At 35.4% G+C, this 25,607-nt stretch overlaps 1 protein-coding gene across 2 annotated transcripts in view; it reads left to right on the top strand.

The window, feature by feature from the left end:
- The window catches only part of WDR25 (WD repeat domain 25), a 249,026-nt gene that overhangs the window by 199,293 nt on the left and 24,126 nt on the right, over window positions 1-25,607 (top strand). For both annotated transcript variants that reach the window (XM_003756555.4, XM_031953249.1), the window contains one exon: window positions 11,666-11,796. In XM_003756555.4, coding sequence (XP_003756603.2) covers window positions 11,666-11,796 — 131 coding nt within the window. The remainder of the gene's footprint in view (window positions 1-11,665; window positions 11,797-25,607) is intronic.

Raw genomic sequence — 25,607 nt, 5'->3', positions numbered from 1 at the left:
AAGGGAGCTTGAGTTTCCAACCCAAGGTGAACTCAGTATTCCATCTGGGAAGTGGGAGATCTTCAAGTAACTTATATTCTAAAAGCTGTATTCCCCCTATATTCTAAAGGAGGAAGCAAACATAAAAACTGGGTTCTTAAAAAATGTATACAGAGTAAATGGAAGGTAATCTTAGAAGGGAAGGCATAAAAAACTGGATAGACCAGGAAAGGCCTCCTGAAGAAGAAGGTGGGATTGGAACTAAGAGTAATAATGAGGAGGAAAAAAATTGGAGATCTGGGGGACAGATGTGTTAAGACACAGAGAAGAGAAAAGGGTTTCCAGGGGATGCAAACAGCAAGGACATTTATGTGTCGGGATTATTGTGTGCATAGGTAAGAAGACTAGAAAAGTAGGAAGAGGCCAGGTTCTTCTGCCCCTTAGAATTCTTTGCTTTCTTTACAACATAAATTGATTACCACTTTTTTTTAGTAAGTTTTTCTGGCTCAGTTGCTAGTGTCTTCCTCACCAAAACTACTGTCCATTTACTCTATAAATATCTTATAAGTACAATATATATATATTTGTCTCTCCCATAAAATATAAGTTCCTTGAGAGCAGGGACTGTTTTTCTTTTATTTTGTGTCCCAGTGTTTTGAACAGTGCCTGGCCTAATAGGTTCGTCGGTTGATTGATGTTTTTAGTAAAGTGGTTAGGGGACAGAAACCCAATTTCAAGGATTGAGAGAATCTAATAGGAGCATTGGATGGGTTTTTCAAAAAAGATTGATATGAAGTACAGGAGAGAAAAGGGATGGTAGTTGGATATACCATTAATGGTCTATGGAAAGGTCTTAAAATTTTTTTTTTAAGTATTTGATAAATTAGGAGAGTGAAGGATAGTTTACCTGTCAGAGCTTTTTTTTTTTTTTTTTTTTTTTTTTTTTTAAATAATAATAGCTTTTAACTTTTTAAAATACATGCAAAGATAGTTTTCAACATCCACCCTTGCAAACCTTGTATTCTAAATTTTTCACCCTTCCTCCAATATAGGTTACACATGTTCAATTCTTCTAAACATATTTCCACGTATATCATGTTATGTAAGAAAAAATCAGATCAAATGGGAAAAAAATGAGAAAGAAAAAAACTCAAGCAAATAAGCAACAACAACAAAGGTAAAGATACTATGCTTTTTTCCACATTCAGTCTCCACAGTTCTCTCTCTGGATGTAGATGATTCTTTCTATCATAAGTTTGTTGGAATTGCTTTGAATCACTTCATTGTTTAAAAGAGCCAAGTTCATCATAGTTGATCATCACATAATCCTCTTGTTGCTATGGACAATGTTCTCTTGGTTCCACTCAGTTCACTTAGCATCAGTTCATATAAGTCTATCTAGGCTTTTCTGAAATCAGCCTGTGCATCATTTTGCATAGAACAATAATATTCTATTACATCCATAAACTGTAACTTATTCAGCTGTTCTCCAACTGATGGGCATTTACTCAATTTCTAGTTCCTTCCTATTACAAAAAGAACTGCTACAAACATTTTTATACATCTGGGTTCTTTTCCCCTTTTTATGTAGCTTTTATGGCTAAAGAACTAGTAAACATTATGAAATGCAAAATAGATAAATTTGAGTACATTTAATAAAAAAAAATTGCACAAACAAAATCAATGCAGCCAAGATTAGAAAGGAAGCAGAAATCTGGGAGGAAATTTTTTTTTTTTATGACAGGTGTTTCTAATGAAGGCCTCATTTCTAAAATATACCGAGAACTAAGTCAAATTTATAAGAATACAATTAATTCCCCAAATGGTAAATACTCAAAGGATATGAAGAGGCAATTTTTAGATGAAGAAATTAAAGCCATTTATAGTCATAAGAAAATGTATTCTAAATCATTATTGATTAGAGAAATGCAAATTAAAACAACTCTGAGGTACCACCACACACTTATCAGATTTTTAGTCTGACAGGAAAAGATCATGGTGCATATTGGAGAAGATGTGTCAAAACTGGAACACTAATTCATTGTTGGTAGAATTGTGAACTTATCCAGCCATTTTGGAGAGCCATTTGGAACTATATCCAAAGGACTTTAAAACTGCATATTCTTTGATCCAGCAGTGTCACTATTAGGTCAATATCCCAAAGAGATCAAAAGATAGGGGAAAGGACCCACATATGCAAGAACTTTGGAGTAGTTCTATTTGTTGTGGCAAGGAATTGGAAATTGATGGAAGCCCAACACCTGGGAAATGATTGAATAAATTATGGTATGGGAATATTAATGGAAAATTATTGTTCTATAAGAAATGATGAGCAAGATAATTTCAGAAAAGCCTGGAAAGACCTATATGAATTGATGCTGAATGAAATGAGCAGAACCACGAGAATATTGTACACAGTAACAGCAAGATTGTGATGATCAACTATGATAGATTTAGTTTTCTCAGCAATGCTGTGATCCAAGACAATTCTAATAAACTTGGGATGGAAAATGCTATCCACATTCAGAGAGAGAACTATGGAGACTGAATGTGGAAAGAAGCATAGTGTTTCTTTCTCTTCCCCCCCCCCCCCTTTTTTTTTTTTAAGTTAAAAGCCTTTAATTACACAATTGCAGAAGCGGGTATCCTATAGAATAGGAATCCTTGGATTCAGTAGTTGTCCTTTTTTATATCTGAAACTCAGGGTTCTCCCTTCATGCTGTATTGGCTGAGTACCAGAGATCACAACCTATCAGGAGTATGTTATCCTCCCATGTGAATGTGAGTCTCCACCCATATATCATTATTTCTCCCTCGATGTTCACTTTATTTGGACATAGTTCAGGCCTTTCCCTTATTCCTTATTGGCTGGGTACTGTCCTATCTGAGGAATCCAATTCACCCATCTGAATCTAAGTCTCCTCCTCTAATCACATTATTACATCCAGTCTCCCTCCCTCCTCCCCCCCCCCCCCCCCCAGTGGTTCTCTACTCTCATAACAACAGTGTTTCTTATTCTAAATTTCTAACCTTGATTACTTTGTCTTTTTTAATTTTTATTTCTGAATCCCCCATCCCTGATTATATTTTCCTTTTTAAATTTTTGTTTCCTAGTTCTCCTAGCCTCCATTTTTTAGGTTTTAATTTTCTAGTTTCATTTTTCTGTATTCCTTTAATTTAATTTTTAATAATTGTGGAAACTAAACCCCATTCAATTCTCACATCCTCCCCTTTTTTATTCATAATTTGGTTTCCACATCTTTTTCTAGTCCCTTAAATTTGGCTAATACTTTTTTCTTCCCTCTTTATATGTCTTCATGTTTTTACCTTCCTCAGATTAGTCTCTTAACCTCTGCACAAATCTCACACAGGACCCACCAGAATAGGAATGTTTCAAATCCAGAGGCCACTTGATTTCTAACTTTGAATCCATCAGATATTCCTATTGGCTTACTTTTCCTAAACCAGTCTTAATTTCTTCTTTGAATGCCAGGGTAAAAAGAATACCCAATTGTACCAGTGTATAGGTGTCTTCCCAGTTTCCAAGCAAAGTAGGCCTGAAAATGCTGCCTTCAAAATACCATCCGGGTTTTCTTGGGGTATGTCCCTCTTTGAGAAATTTGTAGAGCTTTCCTCAGATACATTCCAGACTCATACGTACTGATAAGGTCCCTAAGCTTTGGAATCTTTCACCCTGCCAGGAGAAGCTGAGTGATTTCCAGAGCTGGGACAAGTGGCTGGTATATTCCCTCACAGAATGGAATAGGTAAAGCAAAGCTCTGTAATTCTCCCCAGGAGTATTATTTTGGAATAAGAGAACCAGAACTATATTATCTTTACCTTTTTAAAAAAAGTATTTGCTTTTTCTTTCTTGGGATTATTCCCTTCTTTTCTGATTTTTCTTTCACAACATGACTAACATGGAAATATGTTTAAAATGATGGTATATGTGTAACCTATATCAGATTGCTTGGGGAAGAAGGAGGTAGGGAAGGGAGAGAGAAAAAGAAATTTGGAACTCAAAATCTTATGGCTATCTTTACATGTAGTTGGAAAAATAAAATATTAAATATAAAATAAAAATTTCAAAAAAGCATTTGATAGACTTAAGCATGTTTAAATTATATGAGAAAGAACCTTGGAAAGATTAAATTCAAGATGCTTTTTCCAAACATATCATTTTTGGAATGTGACTTGAAACTTGCTTGTTCAGATACCATCTTAGCCTTCTGTACTTTTAAAGCTTCCTTATTCTGCAAATGGGGAAACTGAATCCCAGTGAAGTTAATGATTTGCCTGAGATCACACCAAGTATCAAATGCAAAATTTTATACTTTCCGTAATTATTTTAGTTTTTTTTATTAAAGCTTTTTATTTTTTCAATACATATGCATGGAAAATTCTTTAACATTAGCACTTGCAAAACCTTGTGTTCCAGTTTTCTCTCCCTTCCCCCATGCCCTCCCCTAGATGGCAAGTAGTCCAGTGTATGTTAAGCATGGTAGAAATATATGTTAAATCCAATATATGCATACTATTTATACAATTATTGTGCTGCACAAGAAAAACCAAATCAAACCAGTTAAAAAAAAAGATGCAGAATAAAATGCAAGTAAACAACAGCAAAAAGAATAAAAATACTATGTTGTGAACCACATTCAGTTCCCACAGTCCTCTCTCTGGGTGTAGATGGCTCTGTTTATCACTGGACAATTGGAACTGGTTTGAATCATCTCATTGTTGAAGAGAGTCAGGTCCATCAGAATTGATCATTGTATAGTCTTCTTGGTGCCTTGTATAATGATCTCCTGGTTCTGCTCATTTCACTCAGCATCAGTTCATGTAGGTCTCTCCAGGCCTCTTTGAAATCATCCTGTTGGTCATTTCTTACAGAACAATAATATTCCATAATATTCATATACCATAACTTTTTTAGCCATTCTCCAATTGATGGGCGTCCACTCAGTTTCCAGTTCCTTGCCACTACAAAAAGGGCTGCCACAAACATTTTTGTACATGGGGGTCCCTTTCTCTCCTTTAAGATTTCTCTGGGACATAAGCCCCAGTAGAAACACTATTAGATAAAAGGATGTGCACAGTTTGATAACTTTCTGAGCATAGTTCCAAACTTCTCTCCGGAATAGCTGAATCCATTCACAGCTCCGCCAACAAATCAGTGCCTCAGTTTTCCCACATCCCCTCCAACATTTGTCTTTTCCTGTCATCTTAGCCAATCTAACAGGTGTGTAGTGGTATCTCAGAGTTGTCTTAATTTGCATTTCTCTGATCAATAGTGATTTGGAGCTAGGTGCCTCATTTTAGTAAGGCAATTAATAAAAGGGAGAGTCTAGGAGTCTCTAAGAGACTAGGCTGGTGAAAGGCCTTGAGAATATTATATATATATATATAACATATTCTCAAGGCCTTTCACCATATATATATAGATAGATATAGATATCTATATATATCTATCTATCTATATATATATATCTATCAGTTAATGAAATTGGAACTATTTAGCATGGGGAGAGAAAATCGTAGGGAGGGACACAGTAGTTTTTTTGTGCACAGGGAATTGGGCTTGTTCTGCTCTGCTGCAGAAGGCAGGACTACAATAAGGGGTGAAAACTATTGAGAAATTTATATAGATACCCTATAAGGTTCTTGTTCTGATAGAGAATTACCTGATAATACTTCTGGGCTTCTCTGTTCCATGGGGCTAACTTTCAGCTGGCAACATTCCGGCATATGCAGCAGAAGGGGATGTGGGGGATAGTACAGTGGCCCCTCCATTCCACATGTTCCCTTCCTTCAATGGATTATAGAGTTTTGTGAACTGTCAGAAACCAGTTTGAATTGGTTCAGTCCAGCCCCCACTATGGCTTATGGTATACACACCATTATTATTGTTAAGTGACTGATCCCCATCCATTTGCTTGCTGTGGTGCAGTTTTTAATCTTTACTTCTTTGTTTGGTACCTTGGGTCATACTTAAAATTGAGATTCTTGGTTTTCCTTGCCTTTTTTTTTTTTTTTAATCAACTTAGAGAATATTTTCTAATCATATTAACCCACTGGAAAATGGAGCATTGGTCTGTGTCAATCTCTGGTTGGTGCCAAATCAGCTCTTTGCCTAAGGGCTCTATGTAGGTGGCTCTGGGCCTTTGAACTGATTGAATAACCTTCTGCATGTCTGATTCCTTTTCCCTTTCAAACTTTTTCCCTATAAGTAACCATGGGGCTGCAGGGTCCACAGGAACTACATCTATATACTACTGGATATTGTCTTCTTTTCAACTCTTTGTGAGTAATAATAGAGCCTTGTTCACCAATGTTCTCATGTGATATTATCCTTCCCTTGAACTACTGCCTTACAAAATTGATGGCAACCCAAAAATTAGAAGCAGTCACAATGTTCAGAATTCTCAATTGAGAAGATTCTTAACATTTAGGCAAAGGTTTGGCTTTCTGTATCAACTTAAATTTATGATTATCTCTAGCTAATCTTAGCCTCTTTATGGATGAAGCAAAATTCAGGTTACAGGAAAGCAGTTGAGTAAATAAGTGAGCAGTATCTATTAATAGATAAGACACTTACTGGGGTAAAGTGGGGAAAAAGCAAACCTTTCTTTGAAAATTCCCCCAGTACTGGAAGAAGTAGCTCCAACTGGTTGCTTTAGCATAAGTCTTCTTGCTGTAAGAAAGCTGTAGGGTCAGTGGTTGGACTCCTTGATCTCTCTCCTCTTGGCTGTACCTCAGCTGTATTTTTTCTTCTCCTTTTGTCTGTTGCCCAAATACTTTTGATTGTTTCAAGGTCATTTCTTGAGATTCACTTACTCCCCCCAAATCCCTAGCCTCTTTTCCATGTCCTTCAGGGAAATTTAAAACTCTTATTGTAGCAGAAAAAAACTCTATCAATATTTCAATAACTTTTGTTCTTGAGTTGGGAAGAAATATACTGCCAAAGATTTTTCAGGACTTAAGCCATCCTCAAAAGGCAACAAGACTTGCTGGAATTGCTGTTAAAAATGTTTCAACAAAATATGTTTAAGCTAGATTTTGTTCTTTTGCTTCTTTATTTTTGGAAACTATGCTTATTTTTTGAAAATATAATTTTATTTATATCATTAAGTATTTCCCAATTACATTAAAATTTTTTTAACATTTAATTTTAAGAAAAATTAAATTTCAAATTCTCTCCTTTTTCTTGCCCCTCCCACATTCCTTGAGATGGTTAGCAATATGATATCAATTTTAGATGTGAAGTTATACAAAACTTTTTTCCATATTATGAGCTAGATAAGAAGGGAGTGAGGAAGTTAGGAGAATTTCTGGAATAGGAAATCTCTGGCCAAAGGTACCAAGTCGGGAGTGCATGGAGCAAAACACTTTCCAATTTGGCTTGAATTCCCGAGAATACAAGATGGGGAATAGAGAGATAAGATTGAATAGAGATTGGAGCTGAATCTTGAATACCAGGCTTGAATTTTCTTTGGTGGGTAATTTTTCTCTGTACTAAAGAATTCAAGAATATGTGTCTAGTAGTACAGGTCACATAGCACAATTTTATAGCTTTTCAGTTCTAACATCCTATGGATCTCTTCCTTCTTTAGCATTCTATGTTTCCATGATTTTATAGCTCCAATTGATGTTTCTGACTACATTGTTATTACTTTTTTTAGTAAAAATAACCTTCTGGAGATCCTTTACTTAGTTGGAAATATGACCCATTTCCTGCTTCCAGAGAGCAGGAAGCTAATTGATACTGGGTTGTTTGAGCCCATGTTGTCAGAAAGAATATAGGATGAAACACTTCATATATTTTCCCCCCTGCATGGGAGAGTTCAGTAATTGGGCACGTCTTTTTCTGTATGTGGCCACCAACTAGCCTGCATAAAAGGAGAAAGAAAAGGTGGGTTCTAGCATGAAGCTTCAGGAAAAGGAGAGAAAAGTCAACTATAAGAAAAAGTTTCATTTGAGATTTTTTTATACAGCTTTTCCATTTATTAGCGAACCCCTTTCTTAAAGGAACCAAACTTAATTTAGCTGTAATGCCCTTCATTTATCCTTTATATTAAGTGATATATGTACATTAAAGTTGATATCTGAATTCATGATGTAGGTAACAAGGAAAAACAATTAGGGAGTTCATGAATTAGAGTTCTGTTTACAATTCTTTTTTTTTTTAATTTATTTAATAGCCTTTTATTTACAGGATATATGCATGGGTAACTTTACAGCATTAACAATTGCCAAACCTCTTTACAGTTCTTTTGAATGGTAACTTTTTTGGTTCAGTTCAAGTACTACCTTATGAATTGATTATAGTTTCTATCACAAGATAGATTTGGTGGACTAGAATATAGACTATATAAAGAGAAGCAACTCTGGGAAAAACTCTGACATTTATCTAGTATCTGGAAGTATTTAAAGCAGAGTCCAGTTAGGAAATGTTTATCAGCTTAAGAAGGGACTTTAATCAACAAATTCAATGAATATCCACAAAGTGAAAGGCATCTTCCTTTTTAATATCTCAAGCAATTCGGGGCAGCTAGGTGGTACAGTGGATAAAGCACCAGCCCTGAAGTCAGGAAGACCTGAGTTCAAATCTGGTCTCAGACACTTAACACTTCTTAGCTGTGTGACCCTGGACAAGTCACTTAACCCAGTTGCCTCAGTCAAAAAAAAAAAGAATATTTCAAGCAATTCTCTTAAGACCATAAGCTATAGAGAAATTGCTGATCTGTGTTGGTAGAGGGTTTTTCACACCAGGAAATGCCCACATTGATGGACTCACAAGTAATGATCCTCTTATTTCCCTCCTTCCTCCCAACAAAACAAACTTGACTGCATAGAGCTATCAGGAGGAATATATGAAAAAACATATAAAAAAGTATAAATTGTAAAGTATTTTATAAATATAAGCTGCTCTCAGTTGTAGAATCATTATTAAAACATGAATTAGTTATATGTTGCTATTTTGGTTGCTTTCATTATTAATCTTTCTTTCAGAATATTTTGCAATCATAGTTTTCATTTTTGAGACTGCAGTTTTCCTACCTTTGCAAATGCTTTGGCACTGATTTTGATTCTTTTCTCTACCTTAACATCCAGTCATATTATATCTTATAGAGTCTAGCACCACAACATCTCTCACATCTCACATCTTCTTTACTTTTACAAGTGACCACCCAAATTCAGACCCTCACTTCCTGTCATCATGATAACCTTAGTAACTATTCTCACTTCTCCTGGTTTCTCTTCTTTTCTAATCTGCTTTCAGACAGCTACCAAAATAATCTTTCTGCCTAATTTTGACTATGTCACTTCCCTGGTCAAAAATCATCAGTGACTCCCTCTTGCTTATTTTTATAAGCCAGGACTCTTGGTCCTGGCATTTAGGCCCTTCACAGATTGGCTTCAGCCTATTTTGCCACTAAACTTCTTGTATTCTCTAGCTAAACTTGACTCTTAATGATTCTCCAATCATCTCCTGTCTCTCTCCCATTTCCATGCATTTATATGAGTCATTATTTTTGCCTGGGAATACTCCCTCTTCTACTCTGCTTCTAGAAATCCTTTTCTCCCCTCAAGGCCCAACTTAAGTACTGCTTTTTTTTTGGTGAAGTATTATTCCCCACATCCTCCTCGCTGAGAGTCATTTCTCCTGTCTGAGATTTTCCAAAGACACTTTATTTAGAACTGTCCTTTTTTCCTATCACATTCTACCTTGTATAAATCTTATGCATGTATGTACTATGTACCTTATCTTCCACAGAAATTGTATACTTCGTAACTAGAAGGACTGTGCCCACTTTTTCCTTTAGACCCACAATAAAGAACTTAGGACCTTGTACGTATGTAGGGCCTATCTAATTGTTAAATGACTATATCCACTTGTATTAATTGAAATTCTAATCAACTATTTCAGCCCAGCTCAAATGTCCTTCTGACTTAAAGCCTTTCTTAAGTATTACTCCCCCCCAAAAGAATAGGAGGTGACTCCTCTGCCCTCAGATATTACATAGCATTTTACTTATAACTATTTTACATAGGTTCTATTTTATATAACATTTATTGTACTATCTCATTACACCCCTATCTCCTTTTAGATTGTAAGCTGTACATAGACAAAAACCATGCATCCTAGCAAAATTGTATACCTTTTCTAGTACCTGGCATGATAATGTCTCAACCTAATATATATAAAACAACTCATTATCTTTTCCCCCAAGCTTTTTATTCTTCCAAACTTTATTATTGAGTACTATCATTTTCCTAGTCACTCAGGCATGAAACTTTGTTCTCATTCTTGATTTCTCACTTGCATTTTCCCCACATATCTGGTCTGTTATCAAGTCTTGTCATTTTTACCATCACAATGTCTCATATATGTCTTTTTCTTCATTGACATACCTCTCATCCTGGTGCAAGCTCTTTTCACCTTACACCAAGACTATAGTATAGTCTACTGTCTGAAACTTCTGCCTCAAGTCTCCCTGCCTGAGGCCATCTTCCACGCAATTGCCAAAGTGTCTTCAAAGTCAAAAGTCAGAAGGTCTGACTTTGTCCTCTTCCCCTAATCCCTATCTACCACAGCAAACTCCCACGACTCCCTCTTAGCTCCAGCATGAGATTTAAGATCCTTATTTGGTCTTTAAAGCTCTTTACCACCTGCCCTCTTTCTACCGTCCCAGTTTTTTACACCATAATCTAGTGACCTCTCCCTGCTGTTTTGATGTTCCTTACTTATAATATTTCATCTTCTGATACTAATTTTTCATATTTTTTATTTCTGGAATGTTCTTCCTAACCTCTTGGCTTCTGTCAAGACTTAACTCAATTCCCAGCTTTTATAAGAAGCCTTTTCTCATTCCTTCCATTGCTAATGTCTTCCTTCTGAGATGCTCTTCCATCTATTCTGTATGTATTTTATATATATAAGTAATTATTGGCATGTTATTGTCTTCTCCATTATAATGTGCACTCCCTGAAAGCAAGGACCTTTTTTGCCTTGTTTCATAGCACAGTGCCTGGCACAAAGTAGGCACTTAATAAATAATGCTGTATAATCAGTTGGTGTTTGAGAAATGTTTGTGGAATGATTGATGTTGTGATGATAAATTCAAGAAGGATTCCTGAAATGACCAGAAGCCTTTTTTTGTTCTGACCTTTCATTACTGATTTTATGAATTCAAGAAATGTTTATCAAATTAATAATTGAAAATACTTAAGTTCCTATAAAGGGAAATGATATTTTATTAGTACATGTATGATTAACAAAGAACCAATGGATATTTCCTTGTTATGTTTTCATTCCTAAAATTCCTATAGGCCAGTGTAAGAGTCAATTGCTCTTGCCTGATCTTGGACCCTTACAGGGCAGCTCCTTTCATTCCTATGATCTTACCAGTAGAATCACAAAATCTCAGAAATTTGAGGCCATTTAGTCCATTGCCCAGCTTTATATCTGAACCTCACTCTGTTAGTATTCCTGAGCATAATCATATCTCCGTTTTAATATCTCTTGGAAAAGAAAACTCATTACTTATTCAGGTAACAGGTTGTGATGTTTCACAGTCATTCATGTTTTCATTCATTCGTTCAATATGACTTTCTGGGAACATTTGTTTTTTGGTTTAAATGTTTTTAACCCCTTTTCATCTTTTTTTTTTTTCTATCATAGGAACACAGTTGTTTAGCTGTAAAAATGAATTTAGAATCAGCACTGTGAAATTTAATCCAGATGCGCCTAATATTTTTCTTTGTGGAGGATTCAGTCCAGACATTAAAGCTTGGGATACAAGGAGTTGCAAGGTAAAACACTTCTTCCTTATTTGGCCTTTCTAGGGGACATATTGCTTTTGTCACTTGAATAAATTGGGAACTCATCAGCTATATATAGAGCTCTTGAGGTAGAATAATTAGCACTTAGTTTTTAATCAGTGGGAAGTATGTTTTTAGATGTTCTTTTCATGTTTTGAAAGTTCATATATTCCATTTTTAGATTGCTACAGCCAGAAATGTTCTTTTTTCACAGGGAAAGAGACTACACAGCTGGGAAGGACCTTTGACATAACTCATTTTAGAAGTGTTGTTGAGTTGTAGTGAGTGAGAAGAGCCAGGATATCAAACCAGATCAAGTTTATACAGTGTAGATTTGGAACTGGGAGGGACCTTTAAGATCATTGAGCTAAAGCCTCTCAAGTTATAGGTGAGAAAACTAAAGCCCAGAAAAGTAGCTGTGCTTGGCTCACACAGTCAAGTATTAAAAAATGGCAGAGCCTGGACCTCATCCCCGGCCATTTGCCTCCCTCTCATTGCCTCTTTCCCCCTATGTTTGAACCTCTCTGGTGCTTCTTATCATATTCTATCTTATTTTGTAGTTATTCTTTGTGGGCACAGACTTGGCCTTATTCATCCCTGCATCTTTTTCAAAAAGAGCCTTGATAGGTGCTTCAAAAATGATTCTTTTTTAAAAATTTTATTTATTTTGCTGAGGCAGTTGGGGTTAAGTGACTTGCCCAGGGTCACACAGCTAGGAAGTGGTAAATGTCTGAGAACAGATTTGAACTGTTCTCCTGACTTCAGGTTTGGTGCTCTATCCATTGCGCCACCTAGCTGCCCCTAAAAATGAGTCTTAAATAGAATGGATTGTTTTTAAAATCACATGTTTACATTATTTGGGTTGAGACTATTTTTTCCTCTTCATGTATGCTAGCCAGCTAAGGTGCTTGGAGTCAGAAAGACTTCAGTTTGAATCCAGCCTCAGACACTTACTAGTTCATTGACTGGATAAGCCATGTAAGGGAAGGAGATAAGCATTTATATAGCATATACTATGTGCTAGTCACTAATATTGCTGTACAATATTATCAGAGCCTCACAAGAATTTCATAACAATCCCATTTGACAGTACTGATAATCAGTGACATGTATATTATAAGTAATGTTTGACATATGGGTAATTGATGCAATTCAAAGTACACTAGACTCAGGGGTCCGGATGCTTAGGTTCTGATCCCAGTTCTTTACCTTTCTGAGCTATAAAATAGAGGTAACATTAAAATTACTTTTATCTCAGAGTTGTTGGAAGGGTCCACAAAATTAATGAGTCTATGAATTATTTTTCAATCATTTACACACCCATAAATCTGAGTTACTGTTATTGTTAAATTGATCTTAGACAACATAATTGTGTTGAAATAAAACTGGGTTTCAAAGGAAAAAAGGTACAGTTAATTGGAAATTATACTCCTTTTAGAGAGAGAGAAAACCTTTTCATATGTTTATAGTAAACAGTTCACCCTAGAGCAATATTCTTTAGACACATGTATGACTGATAATACTTTTTCCTTGTTGCCTTTCAGAGCCTCAGTTTTTCTAACTCTAAAATGAGGACAATGACATTTAAATTATGTCTTATGGAGTTCTTGAAGGGAAAGTGTTTTGACTCCTGTTTCTGATACTTATTAGTTATTCTACCCTGGACAAATAAGTTTTCTTCTCTAAAAATTCCATTTCTGATTCTGTAAAATGGAGAGAGTTGTACTTGCACTATTCCCAGGGAATTATTTATTGTGAGCAAAATCCTTTCCAAATTTAATTTCCTTAGAGGAAAAAAAGACTTGCTTTTGGTTGTAGTGTCTCAGTGACTCCTCTTTTATCATTGTCTTTCTGAGGAAAATACAGATTTTAAGAATGTTTATTATAATAATAATAGAGTAAAATTATTATGAATTCAGATTCTATTGATGATAGCTGAATTTTCTCTTTAATTCAGAAAGCTGTCAGGAGGTGTGATTAATTCTGAGCAAGGAGAATCAAATCTACTAGAGTTTAGATTAGTAATCTAAATTAATATTAAAGCATAGCACATAACCAAATTAGTAATATTCCAGACAAGTTATTTTTTTCAAGCAGCTATTAACATAGGGATACCATTTTTTGAGGGTAACTTATAAGAGCTGGGACACTTTCCCCTAGAATACTAGGTTTGAAACCTGTTTTGTTTTGTTTTTTAAAGCTTTAGCATTTGTTTCAGTCCTTTCATCATACAAAAGAGGAAATCAAGGCATGAAAAAAGGAATTGACTTGCTCAAGGTCTTGTTTTCAAAAGAAAAGACTTTTGTCAGAACTAGTAACTTCCTCAAAATGATTACAACTAAGAGAATGAGAGTATTTCTTAACTAACAGCCACACATATTTATTAAGCTAGATTTTTCCCATTAGTATGTAAGCTCCTTCTGGGTAGGGGCTGTCTTTTTTTATGTATTTTAAGCACTTATCACACTTTGCATTTATAAAATACTGAATAAATGAACACTATTGTTTTTATTAAGTTGCATTGCATTGAAACAAGCTTGGGTTTCAAAGAAATAAAAGGTGCATTTAAATGGAAGTTATGAGAGAGACAGAGAGAGAAAATGAGAAAATTTTTCATATGTTTGTAGTCATCATCTCATTCTAGTGCAATATTCTTTAGACAAATGCATGTCTGTAACAATGCTCCTTATATAAGGAGCAAAGATGATTTTCAGCATTCACCTCTGTAAAACCTTGTTTTCCAAATTTTTCTCTGAGCTCCAGTTTCTTATATAAGGAGCTTTTATATATAAGCCTCCTTATATATATTTATATATTTATGCATATTGTATTATATATATGTATATATTTATGTGCATGGCACATAGAAAACACTTAATATTTGGCAGTTAACTGACTGACTAGATTCTAGATTCAGGGGATATAAGGATACAATATAGTGCAAACTCCTGCTGTCAAGTTATAAAAAGAATTAATATGACGAGGAGAAATGTGTGAGATACATATTCATCTATAATGGCAAAAAGCAGAACTAGACAAAGTGCTCTAAAAAGTTCAGGAGGGATACTGTGGAGTGTGGGGGTTGAATCCCAAAAATATACTGGAGTTTGGGGCCAGTGTCATGAAGTGTCTCAAAAGAATTTGTGGGCTTAGACCATATCCAAATCAAGAGGCAAAGCTTTTATTACATTGTTGGCAGAAGACTAAGTTCCATAAGGGAGCTTTGCAAAGAAGTGGAGGATTATGCCATTGACTGGTAGGCTAAATTCCAAAAAAGGAGTTAGTTTCACTATTACTAAGAGGGAAAAAGAGGAATAACTTAATGCTATAAGAGACTAAATTCCTAATGAACTAGTGATTGTGATGCTTTGTAAACAGGCTAAGTCCTTAATGAACTAGCCATTACCAAAGGGAAAGATGCCATTAGGTGGGCAAGTTCCTGATGAAGGAAGAGGGTAAGGCCTTATATAGTGAAAGAAAAACCTCAGGGGTTAACATCTATAGCTTGAGTTCCAGATTGGATACAGTAACTGTGGGTCAAGATAATCCCCTCCATATAAAGAATTCAGCTAGGGCCCACTTCAACAAAGGCCCATTTAAGGATATTTAAATTTAATAAAGCCTTCTCCTAATCAATGTTTCTTCTATGGCCCACCTAGCTACCAAGGACCTAGTCTTTTTGTTCCCATCAAGGGTTAAAGGTGGGAGGTGTATGGGACATGGATTAGAGGAGTACTCAAAGCAGAGATAGAAATTTAACTGGGATTTGAAAAGGATTTTAATACAATGTTTTCTTTATCCTCCTAATGACTTTGTGAGAAAGGGAGTATGGATATGATCCTGATTTTACAGTTTAGGCTATGAAAGATGAAGTGATCCCTATGTTACATGGTAAGTTGGTAGCACTACTTTCATACATTAGTGCAAACTATTCCTTTTTTTTTTTTTAATTCTACCTAAGTTTATTATTTTTCAATAGTGTTTTATTTTTTCATATATATGCAAAGATGATTTTCAGCATTCACCTCTGTAAAACCTTGTTTTCCAAATTTTTCTCGCTTCCTCCCTCCATCCCTCTCCAAGATAAGCTATCTGTTATAAGTTAAACATGTGCAGTTCTTCTTAACATATTTCCATATTTGTCATACTGTGTAAATAAGAAAAATCAGATCAAAATGATGAGGTCTAGATTTGGGGTACCTAAATGAAATTAGGGTTTAGTTGAGGTCTAGTGGCAGGTTTGGGGTACAGGGAATCAAACAGAGCTCCCCTGCAATCCCCTTGGATTCGGCACAAGGATTCAGCGGTAAATGAGGTCTAGTAGTGGCACGAGTCCCCAATAAAGGCATTTATTGGCCCGAGAGTTATATTAATAAAAGAGGTTTATTATTGGGTTTGGAGGTAAGGAGATAGGTGAAGATAGAGATAAGGAGGGCACCCGACAGAGGGTCCAGTGGACAGAGGGTCCTCACATGGCTAGTTTGTTTGGGACCTCTGCAAAGAGGGGTCCCAGTGTGTCTCTTTTATAATGGGAGATTTAGCTCGAGGGGCTTTTGGGTATAGCCCCCAAATTGGCTCAGATTCGGGTGGGGCTGGGATAGGCCCGAATCTTCTATTGGAATACAAAAGGACCAGGATTTGTGAGTGAAAGGGTAATTTCATTAATTAGATGGGGTTGGGAATCAAAGATAGGAATCTTTCCCACATCAAAAGGGGGAAAAAATGAGAAAGAAAAACAAACAAGTAAACAAAAACCAACAAAAAGGTGAAAATACTTTTCATTGATTCACATTTAGTCTCCCTAGTTCCTTCTCTGGATCCACATGGCACTTTCCATCCTAAGTCTAATGGAGTTGCATTGAATCACCTCATTGCTGAAAAGAACCAAGTCTATCAGAATCAATCGTCATACCGTCTTGTCACTGTGAACAATGTTTATTGGTTCTGCGCACTAAACTTAGTATCAGATCATGTAAGTCTTTCTAGGCCTTTCTGAAATCAGTCTGCTGATCATTTCTTATAGAACAATAATATTCCATTTCATTCATATACCATAATTTATTCAGCCATTCCCCAAATGGTGAGCATCCACTCAGTTTCCAGTTCCTAGTGCAAGCTATTCCTCATGAATTCTAGACATGGAAAATGTATTGAGATTAAAAGTGAGCTTAATCAGATAAAAATTGGACAAGTAGTCCATTTTGCTTAGAATGTAGAGTGGAATAAAGTGTGAGTATAGTAGGTTTGAGCCATATTATGGAAGGTTTTAAATGCCAAAGGGGGACTATACACATTTTTCAGTAGAGTTTCAGAGAGAAAGAAAACCTTTTCATACATTTATAATCAATAGCCTACTCTAGTGAAGTATTCTTTAGAAAAATGCATGTCTGTGAAAATACTTTTTGTAATTAAAAATAGTCTCTCTGAGCCTTAATTTTTTCAGCTCTAAAATGGGAACAGTGACACTTAAATTATCTGCCTTCTGGTGTTTTTGCAAGAAATTCACTTTGTAAACCTGAAAGCACTTAGAAACAGGAGTTAATATAACATGCAGTTCATTAAGTCCATGCATTAAATAGAAGATGATTTGGTAGCTTCATCAAGGATGGATTGGAGTGGAGACAGAGTAAAGGTAGGTAGACCTATTACAGAGCTAATGCATGGTCCAGGAGAGAAATAACAAAAGTCTTTTAACTAGGGTGATAGCAGAATAAATGGAGATATAGGGATGAGCGCAAGAAATGTTATAGAGCTAGGAACAAGAAGATTTAGGAACTGGTTATATGTGGGGAGTGAGGAGAATTAATAGTCTAAGAGAGGAAACTAAAAAAAAAAGGGGGAGAGTCAGAATTCCTCATTGGTTTATTTGAAACTGTTTTAAAAGTGTAAAATGCCTCATCATGTTAGCTCTAGTGAAAAGAGAGATTTCTTGTCATCTATTCCTTCCTGACAGTCTCATCAATTAAAGGTGCTTAGACTGTTTTTAGCCTTGAAGATAAAACATGTAAGAAATTACTCAGCATCTGATTAAGCAGTCTGTTAAAAATACCAGACTCTGTCCTAAGGCGGACACTAATGATGACAACTCAGAAGGGTGTTAGATTGGAAACAGATGTTCCTGTGATGGATACTGGCATAGTCTATATGGCCTGTGTTACCTCTGTCAGATAAACTTTTGTATCAATGACAATGAATGTCCATCCCAACCTCTGCCCTCCATGTCATTCCCCATGTCCCATAAGCACTTACTAGTTATGTCAACATATTGGTAGTGTTCATAGAACTGCTGACTATGGGCCAGTCCTGTGCTTGCTGCTGGTGAGGCAAATAACAACGGGGCATTGGCTCCAGCAGCTCACACTGTAAGAGAAATGCTAGATTTGGAGACTGAGGGTCTGGGTTAAAAATACAACTCTTTTATATATCTCTGTTAATTTGGGCTCTGGGTCTTGGTTTTCACCTTTACAAGATAAGAGTGTTGACTTAGTAAAAAAAAAAAATCCCCCCCCAAATCAGAGAGCTAATCAATGGACTGCCTCAGGATGTAGATATCTTCATCTGTGGAAATCCTTAAATAGTGTTCAGGGATGGGTGACCTTGTAGTCCCTCTGGCTTTTGTATTCTGCATTTCTAAGGTCCTTCCCCCGTCTAAGCTCCATGAGATTTATAAAATATGCAGAGAAACAACAGTGACATTATATCATGTCAGGTGCAGAATGATATGTCAACCAAAGGCAATAATATTCATTCATTCATTCATACATCATGTATCCATCCATTCAGTAAATGTTTATATAGAATACCTCTCTTAAAAATTTTTAAGTATTATGGATGTGTTTTTGTTTTAGAGTAGAAGCATTTATGGATTGTCTTCACCCTTGAGAAGTCTTTTTTAAAAAAGTAAAACAGTAAAGCAAAACAGTGATCTCATCTGAAAGTGTAAACAACATTCCACATCTGTAGCACTTTCTCTATTTTTAATTTAAAAAAAATGAACGAAATCTGTTTGCTCTCATTCACCTTTAACTCCATTGAAAACAAAAAGAAGAAAAACAAACCAAATTCTTTGTAATAAACATTCAGTTAGGCAAAACAGATTCCTTGATTGGCTATATGTAAAACTGTATGTCTCATTCTGTACCTTAAATCTGTTACCACTCTAAAGGTGCACAGCATGTTTTATTCTTGATCTTCTGGAATGATGGAAGGTCATTGTATTGATAATAATTTTGATAGCTTTCAAAGTTTTTTCCAAATTGTTTTTAGGGTTTTGCTCATATTGTTCTTCAGTTTATGTCTTTAAAATTTTTTTTATAATATTAAATTTATGTTGCATAAATTTTTCTTCTGATTCTGCATATTTTACTGTTTCAGTTCATATTAGTTAATCATGTTTCTTTGAAACCATTTATTTCCTTGTTTCTCCTACTACAATGTAACTCTATCACATTCATATATCACAACTAATTCAGCTATTCCTTAATAGATGGACATTATTTCAGTTTTCAGGGCTTTTTTTTTTTTTTTTTGCCAACAACAACCAAAAAACCCTGCTATAAATATTTCTGTATATTCAAGACCTTTATCTATATCTTTGGTCTCTTTTGAGTACAGCATTGATATAGCTAGTCAAAGGGCATACATAGACTGTTTATTAACTACTCAAATGGATAAATGATCTAGATATAAAATGTCACATCATAAATAAATTAGAGAAGCACAGAAAAAAATTACATCAGGTCTATAGATAGGAGGGAAATTGATGACCAAAGAAAGGATAGAAGATAAAATAGATACTTTGAATAACAACATTGTTATTTTTTTTTTCACAAACAAATCCAATAAAAACTGAGACTAAAAGGGAAACAATTGCCAGGGGAAAATCTTTGAAGTACTTTTCTCTGATAAAGTTCTTATTTCCGAGATATTTAAGCAACTACAAATTTACAAGACTTAGAGCCATTTGCCAATTGATAAGTGGTATAAAAATATGAACATGTATTTCCCAAGAGTTTCTTAATCCTGGCTGTCAACAATCATATGAAAAAAATGCTCTTAATGATTACTGATTAGGGAAGTTCAATTACAAGATTTCACCTCACACTCATCATATTGAAAAAGATGACAAAGAAAAAAGAATAGATGGGGGAGAGGTTGTGGAAAAATAAGCCCATTGATGCACTGTTGGGGCAGCTGCATAGATAAAGCCATTTTGCAAAAAAAATTTGGAATTATACACAAAAAGAACAAAAGCATTGTTCAAAAGTCTTGTATATGAGGTTGACCAGTCTTTCGAAAAGCTAATAAAGGCATTTAATTACATAAGTGCCCTGTAACATAGCTAGAATTTAGTTGCAGCTTCTTCTTTTCCTCTTCCCACCTACATCACAGATGATGATAAATTACTCTTAAAATAATAGTACAGCTACATTAAAATAACCTGACAATACCCTTGACCCAAAGTGGTATCTTATACTCCTGGCACTTACTAAGTGCCAGCAACAACCAAAAAATGAGGGTTTTTCTAGCCAGTGGTTAAACCATAAGCAACATGTTTCTTCCCTGATATTTGCTGTGGAAAATCTGATTGAACTTAGGAAGGGAATGACAATTAGAGTGAAAAAGACAAGTAGAATACTGATGTTGAGAAGTAATAAATTGTTTTTATTTTATTTTATTTTATTTTTTTATTTTATTTATTTTATTTTATTTAAAAGAATTATAAATTTATATAGTAATTTTCCTCTCTAATTTTCCATAATTCCCCCCCCCCCCCCCTGGAAAGTATGCAACAGGCCCCCCCCCCCCCAAAGAGCTCTGAGTTTTAGGTGTAAAGCCTAAAATGAGTCCAATATAGTATTCATTGAATACTTGATAAATGTAAGAGCCTCAACAGGATTCTATAGGAAACACTGAAAAACTAACTTGGAATACGGCCCTTGAGAAACTCAGTCATCAAGAAATAATAATTATGGGGCTCAGTGTTGAAGTTGGAAGACAACTTCAAAAAATCTAATCTTTTACTTAAAAAAAATGAGGAAATGGAAGCTCAGAAAGAGGAAGAGAATTGAAAGGTAGCAAAGGTAGCAAGTGACCATCCTTCAATCATAAATTCTTTTCTCTTTCTACCACAATTTGCTTTTATTCTTTGTGAGCTGAGTGATATTTGTCAGGCTGAATCCTGAACTGTTGCCTTTGATGTGCTTATTGTTGTCTTCTTTAGTCTCCCTTTCCCTCTCCTTATATTTTCTGCTTCATACCCTGTTACATGCTTTCCAGGCCTTCCTATTGGTTTTTTGAGTATAGTATTTTACTAAGCATGATAGGATTTTTATAATAAAATTGACATTGACATAACAATTCACTTTCTAGACACACACACTGGTATGGATTTTACAAAGCTCATTCATCCTTAATACTTGGTTTATAGAACTTTTTGGGAAAAATTTCAGTGACATCTTTAATTCTTAAATTCTTGGTTTCTTGATATCATATTTTAAGGTCTTGTGATTCCATATTTATTGTTATATTTTCTTAGATGCAGAGGGAATAGAACAGTAACAACAATAAAAACAACAACAATCATAACTTATGTTTATGGAGTATATTATGAAGAGTATATTAATTCCTTTTGTAGTGGATAGAGAACTTATGTATTTATTGGATTAAAAGCCCAATCTCTGACATATGTTGACTATGTAAGCTTGAAAAGTCACTTAACTTCCCAGCATACAAAAAAAGCAACTTTCTATGGTTATAAATTGGAAAGCAGTTGCTGATCTACATTGGAGTTCCTTACTGAGAATTCCTTACACTAATGAAATAAAAAGTCAGATTAAAAAAAGTAAGATGTAATTTATGTATATTAGGTGAACTTTACAACAGCCTCATTAGGTAGTGGAGTAGGAATTATTAAGCTGATTTAATAGCCAAGGAAATAGCTGAAGTTCAGAGTTAAAAAACTTTGCCCAAAGTTATAGAGTGAGTAGGATCAGAGATGAGACATGGTCAGGTCTTCCTATTCCAAATCCAAAAATTGTTCCATTCTAATCGCAGCTTCTCTCTGGTAAAAATCTTAATTGCTTAAAAGTGCCTGTTAGCTTACTTGAAGGATGAAAAAGTATTCAAAGTCTATTCTGTGTTTCCTACTTATTTTGTTTTTAGTGCCTGATATCCTTAGACCTTACATAATAACACTTTGTTTTAATAAATCGTACTTATATTTTTATTAAGTCCTTTCAGTTGTGTCTAATTTCTGACTCTTTGTGATTTCATATGGAGTTTTTTGTGCAGAGATACTGGAGTGATTGGTCATTTTCTTCTCCAGCTCATTTTACAGATGGGAAACTATGTGACCTGCTCAGGTTCACATAGTTAGGAAGTGCCTGAGGCCAGAGCTGAACCTATGAAAATGAATCTTTCTAATTCCAAAACCAGTTCTCTATCTACTATATCACCTAGCTGCCTACTTAACATATAATTGGTATGGTTTATGGTGTTTATGTATGTCTTTTCCCTTACTAAACTGTGTATTCTCTGATCCTCAAATGAGTTGAATTTACATTATTTCTTTCTCAGGTCTAGCCGTTTTCTGCAAATAGATAGTTAATAACCAAATGTTTGTTAAAGGGATATATCAAATGAATTGATCTTAGAGTAGGTAAGTCAGACCTTCACTACAGGTGGGATTTTCCTTGTTATGGCCAAAAGCCAAACATCAGTTAACATTCACAAGGAAGAAAAAAATTTTTTTGGCCAACTGTGGTGCTGTATGCCCTTCATTTCTCAAGGCCTCAGATCCTGATTAAAAGCTGTATATTATAGCAATATGTTTATTGGGTAGGGTTAGCCAAGCGATGCAGTTGTAGAGCACCAGGTTCGGTGTTAGAATCCTTACAAAGTGATAAGTCAGTTGTCTAATTTGGCATGATACTTAGCAAATTCTCTAGCTCACTAATGTATTTAAGTACTCATTGTAGTTCACCCCTTTGGGAGATTCACACAAGTCAGTTTTCAGTATGAGATTTACAAGTCAGAAACCCACAATCCCACTCTCTCAGAGGAGGAGTCGGCCTTTGAGAGAGCATAAAAACAGCTGAGCTGTCAGCACAGTTCAGTTGAGTTGAAAAGATTGAGAGGGGAGCGTCAGCCAGTTCAGAAGAAGCCCACTCTGGGAGGCGGAACCAGATTCATTCACTTCATCTCACACTACTGTGGTGGCTGGCCTCCTGCACTTCCCACACTGAGATCAAGACTGGTCTGAAAGGCTCTCCAGAAAGCTGCCCAGCCCCAGGCAAGGAGAAAAGACTCGGAAAATAAACATTTGGATTTTATCAGCTGGCTGTATTTGAGGTGATTATTATTCGGAACTGAAACTAAGGCTGCCCCCAGAAAACCTCCCCGAGAAACCTGCTCTCACAGACAACCATTATATATTATAAAAAAGAAGATAACACCACAGTTCGGAGTCAAGAAAACTTGAGTTCAAGTTCAGTCTCAAACACTTTCTAATTCTGTGACTTTAGACAAGAACTTAATATCTATTTGCATAAGTTTCCTTATCTATAAAATAGGGATAATAATAGCACCTGCTCTCAGGTTGTTGTGAGGATCAATTGAGATATTATTTGGAAAGCATTTATAGCACAGTGTGCACATAGAAAGCACCCTAAACTATTAGTTATCATGATCATCATTATTATTTTTCAGACTAGCTGAATTAAGTTAGATGTCTTCATCACCAGACTGGCCACAAAATCATGAAATTTTGGACTCAAGACCATCTTTTAAGTGATTTACATTGGTGAAGAAAGTTTTCACATCAGTGAAAGCACAGAGTCATGATGTACTGAAGCCATTCACTGCAATAAGCTGTGTGTCTGATTCACTATGGTACTTGCAAGTTATAGAAATTTTTAAACAAATGGAAAGTGCTTCTTAGTGTTGCTGAGTTTCAACTCATTTGAATGGTATAAATATTTATTAAGCACTAGTTACTGGGTGCATGGCATTGTCTTGGACATTGGGGTTGCAATCTTTTATGGAATATAACATCAACATGAAACATGCTACAACATAGATTATGAAGAAGGGACAAGAGAGAATCAGAAAAGTATTTTAAGAAAATTTGAGGAAAAAGAGGTGGGAGAAGGATCAGGGAAGGCTTCATTGGAGGATGTATCACTTGACCCAAGGTCTACAAAGTAGAGAGATCTCTCAGCAAGCAGAGATGTGGAGGGAATGTATTATAAGTAGGGCAGACTGGCTGGTGTGAATGTGTAATAGACAAAAGAGAGAGCAGACATATCAGGGAAGATTAGTTGTTCCCTTTGACTTTAAAAGAAAATGTGAGTAGGGCATATTTTAGAAATAAGGCTGGAAAGGTCAATTGGTATCAGATTGTGGAAAATTTTGAATGCCAGACGAGAAAGTTTGCATTTTGTCTTGAAAGACAAGAAAAACACACTCAAGGTTTTTGAGAAATGACCTTGTAGATTTATTTTGACATCTCTGTAAAGGTGGTTTGGAGAAGGAAGATATTTGAGGGCAGAAAGACTTTCTTTATGATTGTGTTTCCAAAATGTTAATCCTAAATGTTTTTGGCTTGAGCAATCATTTTCCCTTTGAAGCTTCCATTCTTATGATTACATCTGTCTGGATTATTCTATGATAAAATTTCCCTGCTTTTTCTGAATGTGCTCCAGCCTTGGTTGCTGTGTAAATGATATCCTAGATAGTTGCCCCAATATGTGTTTGATTTTCCTATTCCATCTCCTTTAGGTCATTTTACTTTTTTCCCCCTTTCCTTTTTATTTTTTGAACTTTAGTGAAAGTTTGATCAGGTTTAGCCCCAAACTATGCTTTTCACTGTTTCCCTCTGTCACCTTTCACTTAACCTCTCCAACCTAAAATAGAATTTCTTAGAGAGCAGATCGGATTTCACCATTCAAACAAGTTATGCTATTCAATTTAGTTCAAATAAATAGGTATTTATTGCTCTTCTACTATTTGCAAGATACTGAGCTACTAATTATGAATAAAAGACAAAAAAGTTACAAAGACGTTACATTCAAAAGTGGGGGGTAAAATATGTACACAGATGAGTCTATATAAAGTGTGTGCAAGTTATACAAAAATCTTTTGGGAGGGAGAGAACTCTAACAACTATAGAGTCAGAAGGGGCCTCAGTAGGAGATGGTTCTGAACTGTGCTTTGGAGGAAGTGGATCCAGGTGGATATCATCCTCACATCTGGGCACAGTTCAGGAGAAAGATTAAAGCCAAGTAAAAGGATTTAGAAATCATTTGCATGGGTGATATTAATATTGATGATAATATTAATAGCTTTTAATTATATACTTCTTAAACTTTAAATATTATCTCATTTGAACAACCCAGTGAGATAGGTGCTATTATTATCCCCAATTAACAGATAAGAAAACTAAGGCTGAGATTAGTTATGTGGCTTGCCCAGTACTCCAATATCTGAGGCAGTATTCCAATTCAAGTCATTATCACTCCAGGTTCAATACTTTATTCTCTTCACTTCCCAGATGTCCCTAATAATTGTATGCCTGGGAACTAGTGAGATCCCTAAATAAAAAGAAGGAAGAGTAGAGGGTTCACCTTGAAGGATGACCACTTTATTAGAGAGGAGAGCCATGATGATCTTACCAAAATTTCTGAGAATGAATGGTCAGACAGGTAAGAAGACAACCACCATGTAATAGTAATAGTGAATAATAATCCTTTCTGACCTTATCTTGCTGTTTTCTTAACCTCTGGGCATTTATATATGTCATC

Source organism: Sarcophilus harrisii, chromosome 2, assembly GCF_902635505.1.
Source record: "Sarcophilus harrisii chromosome 2, mSarHar1.11, whole genome shotgun sequence".
NCBI lineage: Eukaryota > Metazoa > Chordata > Mammalia > Dasyuromorphia > Dasyuridae > Sarcophilus > Sarcophilus harrisii.
Note: the sequence above shows the minus strand (reverse complement) of the source record. Positions and strands in the feature narration are given on the sequence as shown.